Genomic DNA, 11,086 nt, shown 5'->3' on the forward strand with positions numbered 1-11,086 from the left:
CGCCGCGAATTACCTACTGTATTTCGACGAAACACAGACGTCCTGGGGTAATTTCACATAGGCGTGCCGTCTGCACCCCCTTGTAATGTCTGTGAATTGAGTAAATAACAGACGTTTATTTATCCCGTCCGAATCCGCCCTGAAAAATCAAGGAGGTCCGGGGGTAATTGCAAATTACCAGTGGTCAACAGATAATATTTATCCCATGCGAATCGGACTTTAGTTGTCCTTGGGGGCATTAGTCCATTTATTTTTTTTAATAGTAAGGGGGGGGGGGCTTATGATGAGGTCAGGGGGGGGCGTTTGTTAAAAAAAAGGTTGAGACAAGCACTGATCTATAGTGAGAAGATGGACCTATAGGGCGCCCCCTCTAATCTGTGAACAAGTCCCTTAGAAAACAAACAAACAAATAAACAAAAAAGCAACAGTATCGGTTCCTGGGGGCTGTTGGCCCACGGGGGAAAATGCCCTGTGTGCCTGATTACCGGTCCAGTCCTGATGTGAGCAGTCTGGTCTGTATTTGAAAAAGTAAGGTGCTTTCTTTGGTGGAGTAGACACACGTGTGTGCCATCCCCTCGTTTTAATGATGCCAGAGCTGCAGGAAGAACATGCCTTTTAGTTTCATTTCCCCCCACAAATACAGCCACATGTTTTCTTTTCTCCTTTCTCTTTCTTTTCTCCCCGTCTCTCTCTCTCTCTCTCTCTCTCTCTCTCTCTCACTCACTCACTCACTCACTCACTCACTCACTCACTCACTCACTCACTCACTCACTCACTCACTCACTCACTCACTCACTCACTCACTCACTCTCTCTCTCTCTGAGCACAAACAGATACACTACACTGCAACCACACTACGCTAACATGCTCATCCCAAGTCCTAAAAGCCTGTTCAGATACCTCTGGTGTGCCACTAATATGCGGGAGGCTGCTGTGCTGTGCTGAGTTGTTTGGCAGGACACATGGTGCTCCCCTCTTCTCCTCTTCACCAAAACCACTGCCTCTCAGTCTGGGAGAGAGAAAGTGCCAGTATGTCTGTGTGTATGAGAGAGACAGAGGGAGAGAAGGCGAGAGAGAGAGAGAGAATGTAAGTGTGCGTGTGCATGTGTGCATGGTTGCCAGTAATTTCCGTGCCTTTGCTTGCCCTATAGTGCTCCAGGGCCCGTAGGCAGGGATCTCCAGTACTGGGATTCCCACTGATCTGGCAGCATCCTAGCCATGACCCCACTATCAGCTGTCCTCTCTCTCTCTCTCTCTCTCTCTCTCTCTCTCTCTCTCTCTCTCTCTCTCTCTCTCTCTCTCTCTCTCTCTCTCTCTCTCTCTCTCTCTCTCTCTCTCTCTCTCTCTCTCTCTCTCTCTCTCTCTCTCTCTCTCTTCTGTGTGTGTGTGATTCTGTTTGGTTCTCTCTCATTTTCACACATTGATCTGTTGCTCTCTGCTCGCCCTCTTAGACAGACAGACAGACAGACAGACAGACAGACAGACAGACAGACAGACAGACAGACAGACAGACAGACAGACAGACAGACACAGACACAGACACAGACACAGACACAGACACACACACAGACACACACACACAGACACACAGACACACAGACAGACAGACAGACAGACAGACAGACAGACAGACAGACAGACAGACAGACAGACACACACACACACTCTGAGACAGACACACACACACTGGTGGTACTGGTGGGGGTTGGCATTGTGTTCTGTGAGGTTTTTTTTGTTCTTTTTCAAATTATTTCAGATGCTTTTTATGTGAAGAGATTTTGGAGTAGATGTTGTGATCATGTGAATGAAAACGGGCCACTACTGTGTGCCTGAATGAGATGCAGGAGAACTTTTTTTCTTTTTTTGTTCCTTCCCCTTTTTTCCACACATTCCAGAGCCTGGAGTATCTGTTCTTGTCCTAAGTTCTTTTTCCATTGTGTGTGTGTGTGTGTGTGTGTGGGGGGGGGGGGGGGGGGGGGGGGGGGGGGGGGGGGGGGGGGTGGGGGGGGGGGGGGGGGGGGGGGTTGTCTTATCTCATCATTGTTGTCATAGCAACATGCTTCTGTCTGGGATCTTTGGGGAGAGTTGTGGTACATTACCTCATACCGTACAGATAACACACACATACATGTGCTCTCTCTCTCTCTCTCTCTCTCTCTCACTCACTCCATACGTCAGGCGCTGCAATCACTGGTGAGGCCTTGGCTAGATTTTAAGGTTTAATCTTTTAAAAAAATGAGTCCATGTGATTACAGTTGGGTCTTTGGGATGTTAACTCAGCATTACGTCATTGAACAAGAGAAGCCGCCAATCACACATTCCCTCAGTATCGGGCATTAAAACTTTTTGCAATGTCCCAGACGCATCCATACATTCACCCACCCACTGTGAAGTGCACTATCCATTTGTGCTATCAGCTTAAGTCGTGCTTATTTATTTTGATTCTCCATGTGAGTGAGAGGGAGAGGATTTGCCTACATTATCCAGAGCCAGTGGGAGGGCTTGTAGCTGAGAGAGGGCTCAAATAGCTTAATGCCAGCAGACGTTTGTTTGTTTGTTGATGTTTTTTTTCCAGTCCAAATCTTATTATTTTCCTCCTCTCCAAAAACACACATTACAATGCTGCTGTTGTGGGCTGCTCTGCTGTGGCGTACCTGGTGAATGAATGCTTATGTATTTGTACTTTCTTAAAACTCAGCTTTACCTGACTTATCCTTTATGGGATGCTTTAACCTACAGTGCTTTTATCTATGTATCTTGATTTGCCTCTCAAAACATACAACAGCTGTTGTGTGCAGCTTTGCTACGTATGGTGTACCCAGGGCCGAATTAATACACAGGCTTGATATGGCTGCGGCCTAGGGGCCCCCTCCTGCCAGGGGGCCCCCAGTTGGACAAAAATGAAAAATTGCTGACTGGTGACAAGATGCAATACTGAAAAAGTCTATAGTGGTTAAATGTCCATTCTTAAAATGTTGACCATTCTTTCCTCGGATTCATGCAAAAAAACACTCATTCAGACGGAATGAACGAGTCTACACGTGTTAAAGTTTGAACAACAGTAGAAAACAGTGTGTTCCCCGCATCTTTACTGAAGATCTCAAATATGACAAATACACAGTTGTCACATTCGATAGATGCACGAGCTCCAAAGTGTCATTGCTCAGCGTCAGTTCCTATTGGCTATTCATTCTAGATTATTTTAAGCATTAAACTGAATGTAGATTAAACTAAGGGGAAATTATAAACATGGTAATGCAGTAATGTAGTCATAATGTAATCATAAATATTCTATAATATACAAAAACTAAATATTTCCAAACATAATAGTTAAATATGAGCATAAATAACTGAATAGTAAATGACACTAATTAAGTAATCTGTTGTGTTGAGTACAGTTGTTATCCTTAATTCCTAGCTCGTAATTATGACACTGTCTATGTCAATCTGCCACAACCTTTGTCTTCTGGGGGCTCCACAGGAAACTGTAGCCTAGGGGCCCTCGGGGCATCTTAATCCGGCCCTGGGTGTACCCTGTACCCTGTTTGTTTTTGTTTTTGTTCTCTCCTAAGTCGGCTTCATCTACAATGACTAACTACTGTTTTGACGTATTAATTAAAAACATGTTGGTTAAAATCAGCAGCATCACAGCTGGGCTGTAATTGCATCACAAGTCTTGCCTGTTAGACTCAGAATATTTCACTGAGACATTTTTAACCTGGAAGTTCCCAAAATAGTTTCAGTGGTACATCAACTTGTAACTGGGTGAAAGTGCTTTGCTGCCCTCAAATTTGTGTGTTTTGAAGTGTTTCTCATGAGCTGATTTTCCTCAGCAGTACTTTCAGGATTGTGAATCAACCTTTGCCCTTTGCTCTGCTCTGCTCTGCTCTGCTCTGCTCTGCTCTGCTCTGCTCTGCTCTGCTCTGCTCTGCGGGGTAATTCCAAGACCCTGGTTCAGTAGTAAACCAGGTTAAGTTAACCTTGAGGTAGTGGTACATCATCTAGTAGAAGAGCCTGCAGCCCTCATTTTCTTTACTTAGTAATGACATGTTGTGGGCTATCTATTAGCGCGTTTACCACATCCTGTAGGTTAGCTTAGCCAAGTTTATCACTTAACTATGTTCTTGGAATACCCCTGTGCTCTGAGCTGTGTTTGTGCTGTGCTCGCCTCTTAGCTGTATTTGAGTTGTGTTTTAAGTGTTTGTGCTGTGACTTTGTGCCTCCACAGAAGCGGCGGAGGCGCATCGACCGGAGCATGATCGGGGAGCCCACCAACTTTGTGCACACAGCACACGTGGGGTCGGGGGACCTATTCAGCGGGATGAACTCGGTAAGGAAGCTCCCTAGTCACTGAGAGTGTGTGTGTGTGTGTGTGTGTGTGTGTGTGTGTGTGTGTGTGTGTGTGTGTGTGTGTGTGTGTGTGTGTGTGTGTGTGTGTGTGTGGAGAGAGAGAGAGAGAGAGAGAGAGAGAGAGAGAGAGGGAGAGAGGGAGAGAGAGAGAGAGAGAGAGAGAGAGAGAGAGAGAGAGAGAGAGAGAGAGAGAGAGAGAGAGAGAGAGAGAGAGAGAGAGAGAGAGAGAGAGAGAGAGAGAGAGAGAGAGAGAGAAGAAGAAGAAGAAGGTGTGTGTGTGTGTGTGTGTGTGTGTGTGTGGGTGTGTGGGTGTGTGGGTGCGTGCATGCGTTCGTTGGGCCCACATGGAGATCGGTGGACCTATTCAGTGAATTTGTGCGTGCCTGCGTGCATTGTGCCCACGTGGGGTCGGGGAATTTGTGTGTGCGCGCGCACCTGTCCTGTGTGCTCGTGCCTTCTTATTTGTGTGGGTGCATGTCTGTGTCTGTCTACATCTGTAGAGTGTGTACAGTATATGACGAGGACTGTTTACGGTTCCACTGTTGCCATCTTCCTGTTTTTGTTGGTTCTGTGTGTTTGCTGCCCGCATGCCTCTGTGTCTTCGGTTGTCATGTAGGCCTAACTCCTCAAGATTTCATTGATTACAGTCGTCGTCGTCGTCGTCGTTAGACAGAGAAGCAGGCTGCACAAATAGCTCTGATTTTTCTTTGATGAGACTAAAACTTCAAAGCTGATACTCGTGATAGTGCTCGACTAGTGCAGCTGGCTCCGTTTACATTCCCTTGTGGAAGAAGACAAGGAGGAGCAGCAGTGTTTGTGCACACATCAGCTTAAAATAACAACATGATCTTACTGTACCAAACAAGTCAAGTTTTTTTGTTTAAGTCCTGTCTTGTCTATGTCCTACTTTGTGTTACTTTTTTTTCGACATTTGAGGGAAAGGGGTCAGTGGGAGTTAAGCAAAAGTGGCCCAACTTTATAGCCATTTTGAGCTTAAATCGACTCCACCATTTTTGGACATGTGCTCTGGGAATCGCTTTAATATTCATACTCGGGGCTCAGCTGTGGCTTGAACTGGTATGCCGGCGATCCGGGTCCGATTCCGGCCTAGGTCATTTGCTGATCCTTTGCCATCTCTTTCCCCATTTGTTTCCTGTCTGTCTCCCACTGCCCTGTCTAAAAGAGAAAAAGGCATAAAACATATATTCATACTCATTAAATATGACTGATTTTGTGTTGTTTTGTGTTCTTGTGTTTACAGTCTGATTTGCTGCGTGTATATGCTATGTACTGTATGTGTGCAGTATCTATGCTAATGTCATGTTGTGTTGTTGACAGTTGATACTCTGGAATTACACCCATACTGTATCCTGGATGGAACCTTTAGGCTTCATATTTAACCCTTTTTGTTATTTTGTGTTTCAGTGTTTGCACTCTACTGATGGCACCATTGATTGTACATGTAGGCTACTGTATGTGATGTGTACAGAATATGCCATGGTGCTGATGTGCTCATGTGTTTTGTTGTGCGTTTTTGTTTGTCAGGTGAACTCGATTCAGAACCAGATGCAGTCTAAGGGGGGCTATGGAGGGGAGGCCATGCCTGCGAATGTACAGATGCAGCTGGTGGATACTAAAGCAGGCTAGCATGCAGGAAGAGCCCCCACCCCTGAGGTAAGAACTCTTATAAAATATTACATTAAATTGCACACAACGGACACAAATAGCATTTATCCAAAAGCCACTGTATTGGTTACAGTCCTTGGAGGGTTAAGTTGCCTTTCTCAAGGGCACTTCAGCCATGGATGGGATTCAAACCTTTAACCCTCCATTTTTTAAGACTGACTCCCTAACCATTAGTCCAGTGCTGCCCACAATAAAAAAACAGATATTTCCAATATAGACATCCCACTAACCACAGTAAAGATATGAAGAGTTCAGATGCAAAACCCCCTAACTCCATTTCTGAAGACCTGCACTTCTATATTTTTAGAGAAACCCGTTGTTGGTTTGGTTTACATTCATGTACTTGATAATACATATAAATAGTTATATTACATAAATAAAATAAAAAAAATATGCAATTTTGATAGCTTTGTTTTAAATAAAAATGAATTAAGATTATTTTCTGAAAAGGCACTTAGGGGGTTTTGCATCTGAACTCTTCATATATCCATTCACATAGCCCATCATGCACATAACTGGATAACATGTGGGACCGCCCCTGACATAAGAGTTTGAGACATCTCATTAAATAGCATAGTTCAGGGTGCATTCACATAATCCAACATGTTATCATATAGCGTTCATGAATTGCCCTTTTATAGAACATGTGATACAGGTGATGTGTTCCAGGCATTGTGTATAATAAGAACATGACACACAACAGATGGAAATGTACTGTAGACTTCGATGCACGTTTTACCGCCCATGGAAAAAAAAATGATAATAATTCATGCATGACACATGTGCCACTGAATAGTAAAATATTGTCCATTTAATTTTATTTTTATTTTCTATTGTTTATTAGTTTTTTATATTAGTTAATTAGTTTTAGTTTACTAGTCAACTTTACCACTCTCTTTGAATCCTTACCATTTGGCCGATGTGTGACTAGTGTGACATTTATTCCTACTGGGACAATCATACAACTATCATGAGTTGACCTTTTGGTTGAACATGAGCCTCTGGGAGTGGCGCATAAGGCCCACTACGGGTCTGACAGATGTTCCTGAAGAGATGATCCATGAACGTCTGAAACATATTTAAGAATTGGAGAATAAAGCTGTCCGAAATCTTGGCTGGTACATTACATAAATCTTGCGTTAGCATCAGTTCTGGCCAGGCCATGGTAGTTAAGAGTTTGCCGCTTATAATTTGTCTCAGGTGTACCAGATCAGCAAATCAACTCTCCTTGTTCCTCATTGGTCAGTTTCAGATTTGGCGACATATTATATTTTTTGTATGTTTTCTTTGGCTCCATGTAGCCTGTTTATTTTCTGTATATTTTGTACATAGTGTTTAGTTATATTTTCTTTATATTTTGTTTTGGTTATTTTTGGTTTATTTTGGTCTCTTGGCTCACTTTCACCGGTGGTGTGCAAAAATAAATGGCAAAACCACATCTTCTGCCTCGTGCCTCATCTGTGTGCCTGACTCGTAAGACCCTCGACACTCTACCTTGTAACATTTTGGACCCCATTCCCTACGCTGCTGCTGTCCCCTGAATCCTTGGTGCTCATGGAAAACCAGAGGACTCCCCTGAACATAGCCATAGAACTACAGCCAAATGTATAGCTATTCAGTAAAGTCATTGCATTCAGAATTTCTTGTCTTGTGTTTCTTGACTGTAATGGACCTGGCAGAACGAACACATTTATAGTTTTAGCGCTGTGCCCTTCCCAACATATACGCAGCAATATAATGCATTCATTAAGTATAATAGTGATAATAATAGGAGTATGACTTAATAATATGCGTCTTAAATGCACTTGATGATCAAGTGAGTTGCCTATATAGACTGCATTTGTCAAATTGGATAATTAACTTTTTGTTTTTGCCTTTCTTTTGTCTTCTAGATTGAGACGGTGTTTCCTCATCCTGGAGTCTTGCCTTGCCTTGCCGTGCTCTTCACCTCCTCCTCCTGCCTCCTCCTCCTCCTCCTCATAGCCTGGCCTTTAGTGACTGCTACCAAACACCAGCCGCCTCATCTCCCGTCCCCCTGCACAACCCCCCACCACCCGCAGCACACACCCAGGACCCGTGGCACACTAAAGCACTTACCGGACGAAACGAAACGAAACAAAGGCCACCCAAGCGTGGGAGCTGTTTCTTCACAAGTACTACAGAGGGGGGCCTTCTGGCGAGGAGGAACCTAACAGGAGTGGCATTCCTTCACTTTGACACTGTTTCGCTCCCCCCTTCTTCAATCTTGCTATCTCTTTCTCTATCTTGTGCTAGCTCGCTCGCTCGCTCGCTCGCTCTGCGTTCTGTGTGTCCTTTGGGTGCTCGCATGCCACCTTGTCCCCGCCAGTGCTATAAGCGGTGTTACAGCCTCTCTTCTCTGTCTGTAATGATGATGTTGCGGATCGTGAGTGGTCAGCTACTGTTCTCTCTCCACATTATGTTTCGATCAGGAGGTCAAGGAACCGAACAGTGCAAATAATTAATTTTTTTCTGGTATTTGTGCTTTTTTTCTTTTCTTTTTTAATGTCAATATATTTTGTTCTCCATGAACACAGTGTTTCTTTTTTATGTTTTTTTTTTAGTGGGCTGCCAGGACACTATGAGTTAGTGAAGATGAAAAAATTACATGAAAACAGGCTTGCTGCGGCTTTCCGGTGCCAAAATGGCTGTTACTTCAAAATTATGCTTTTTTTTACAGAAACGGAGAACAAAAAAAAATCACTAATGACTTCTACTTCTGGACAAGAAGTGTGTTTTGACTCGAGCTAACGTGAATGCTGTCAATAGGAAATGTGGAAAATTTGTGTGTGTTTTTTTTTCTATGTTTACATTTATTTTGCTGTCCATTCCTTTACATTTAATTTTTTACCTGCTTCAGCAAATATGATTGGAAATAACAACTGTCCGGCACTATACTTCACTCCAAATCTCTGCTGTAAACATCCTTCTCTGTAAACTTGACTGGACGACTCCAGAGCTGTAGTGTGTTTGCTGTACATTGAATGACATGTAAAAACAATTGTATTGAAGTATTAGTCCTCTGTACCTATGTGTTGTCATCACGTTCAAGGTAAATGACGCAGCCAGTTTGGCTGTCAAACGCTGTAAACGTTTCTTTAACCATCTCTGAGCCTGTTACAAATTTGCTAAAATCGGGTCACTGTGTTCCTTAAACTTACACATTTTGTATAAAGCCAGAAATGAAACTTGTAAGTTACAGCAAATGTCGTCAATGGTCTTGAATGATCAGAGATCACACACAGGTTATGCCCTGTAAGTTCTTGAAAGTGTGTCTAACAAATAATTGAGGCCGTTGCTACGAAGTAGGAGCTTACATGACTAGAATAGGTGACATGTTGCTCAGGTTCAACACCACGTCCTCTAAAGATTTTGAACAGAGAACTCAATTACTTCATATTGCACTGTTTTGTAAAAATTAAAGTTTGAACATATCAAGAACATAGTACTATAACAGATGGATATACTTCAAGAAAAGGCTTATCTTCAGCAATGTCAGTAGAGTATTTTTGAACACCATGTAAAAGATGATGTACAATTTAACTCCTTATGGTACTATTAAGATGGTATTTCTGAATAAAGACACATTTTTAGAAATGCATTTTAAGTGATCAATATATATAAACACATATTATGTAACCAAACGGCAATATCTGGTAACCTAATGTAAAGACTGATCAGGCTTCTGTAATTCAATCAGAGTCCAATAGTTAGTCATGTTATTGATTGGGAGACGACCGCAGATTATTCCGTCATGTCAGCGATGAATGCCCTGCCTAATACTGTATTTGTCTTTTTGGAAGTGCTTTATGTCTGTAAATACTGGATTTCCTGTGTGCCACACCCTGAGGTATTGTAATTTATTTTCCCCAGTTGTTTTTTGTTTCGTTTTTTTTTTCTTTCTAATGGTTTCTTCATTCTTTTTGTATGGTTGTTTATTTCGCATCAATTTGGATTCCACACCCCACCCCCACCCCCGACCAGTATGTACTATATGTCTTACTTATTATGTTGGAGTGACTGATTCGGCTGTATTTATTTACTGACGCTAAGTACTGACTGGACTAAAAAAAAACACACAAGCAAACTACAACGAAGCTTTCTGTGGATGGCTGAAATGGCGTCCTCCAATGTTTGTCTGAGGAGGAGGCGGAAAAGCACAATCGAAACAAGATGGTGGAAGAGACTGGTGTTAGTTGCAATATGACAGAAGGATATTATTATTATGAAGAAGTATAAGACTGACCAAAGGTTAACCAAAAAACTACAACAACAACAACAATAAGAATGCTACCCATCTATGTCTGTTCAATCACTGCACGTCTTGAATGAATTTCAACTTCAGGGAATTCACTCAGCTGGAAAACAAAGCTGTTGATCAATGGAGATTTCTCTATCCGTCAGTCTTTTTCCTCACTTCCATCCCTTGTTAGATGTGCATCCAAATGTCCGCTTATAGATTACAGAATGTCCTCTGTTGAAATAAATATTTTTTTCCATGTTTATGCTTTTCTGTGTCTTGTGTTTTGGAGAAGGACTTGCAGACATACATCCCAAGAGTCAAACAAATCCAATTTGCAAAATGGCATGCTTGCTATGCATGGTATGCATTGTGTACATATGAGCATAACATGCCAAGCCTCTTTGACTTATTCCATAAGCATTGTCATCACAGTCATTAAATAGCTGTCTTTTCAACCAGGCTGTATATTTTACAAATGTAATGCAGCAGATCTTAGTGCACAAGAGAATGATGTTTACATTGAGTTAATTTGAAAGCCATAAGAAGTGTTGGATGTACAACATCAATTAATGTGTTTATATTCTGAATGCCCTTGCGTTTCTCTGTATCTATGTAGAATATGTATATTTGATCTCTCTCTCTCTCTCTCTCTCTCTCTCTCTCTCTCTCTCTCTCTCTCTCTCTCTCTCTCTCTCTCTCTCTCTCTCTCTCTCTCTCTCTCTCTCTCTCCCCCCACGTATGTATGTTTAGCCAGAGTGTGGCTTGAGGATGGGTGGGCATAATCCCCCA

General features: G+C 42.6%; 1 protein-coding gene across 1 annotated transcript in view; it reads left to right on the forward strand.

Moving 5' to 3' along the window:
* Positions 1–10,555, forward strand: part of cdc42se2 (CDC42 small effector 2) — a 55,464-nt gene extending 44,909 nt beyond the window's left edge. Inside the window, exons 3-5 of the mRNA XM_063210548.1 lie at positions 4,229–4,330; positions 5,896–6,024; positions 7,929–10,555. Of these exons, the coding sequence (XP_063066618.1) occupies positions 4,229–4,330; positions 5,896–5,997 (204 nt within the window). The 3' untranslated portion in view covers positions 5,998–6,024; positions 7,929–10,555. The remainder of the gene's footprint in view (positions 1–4,228; positions 4,331–5,895; positions 6,025–7,928) is intronic.
* Positions 10,556–11,086: the final 531 nt, after the last annotated feature.

Source organism: Engraulis encrasicolus, chromosome 11 (assembly GCF_034702125.1).
Source record: "Engraulis encrasicolus isolate BLACKSEA-1 chromosome 11, IST_EnEncr_1.0, whole genome shotgun sequence".
Classification (NCBI taxonomy): Eukaryota; Metazoa; Chordata; class Actinopteri; order Clupeiformes; family Engraulidae; genus Engraulis; species Engraulis encrasicolus.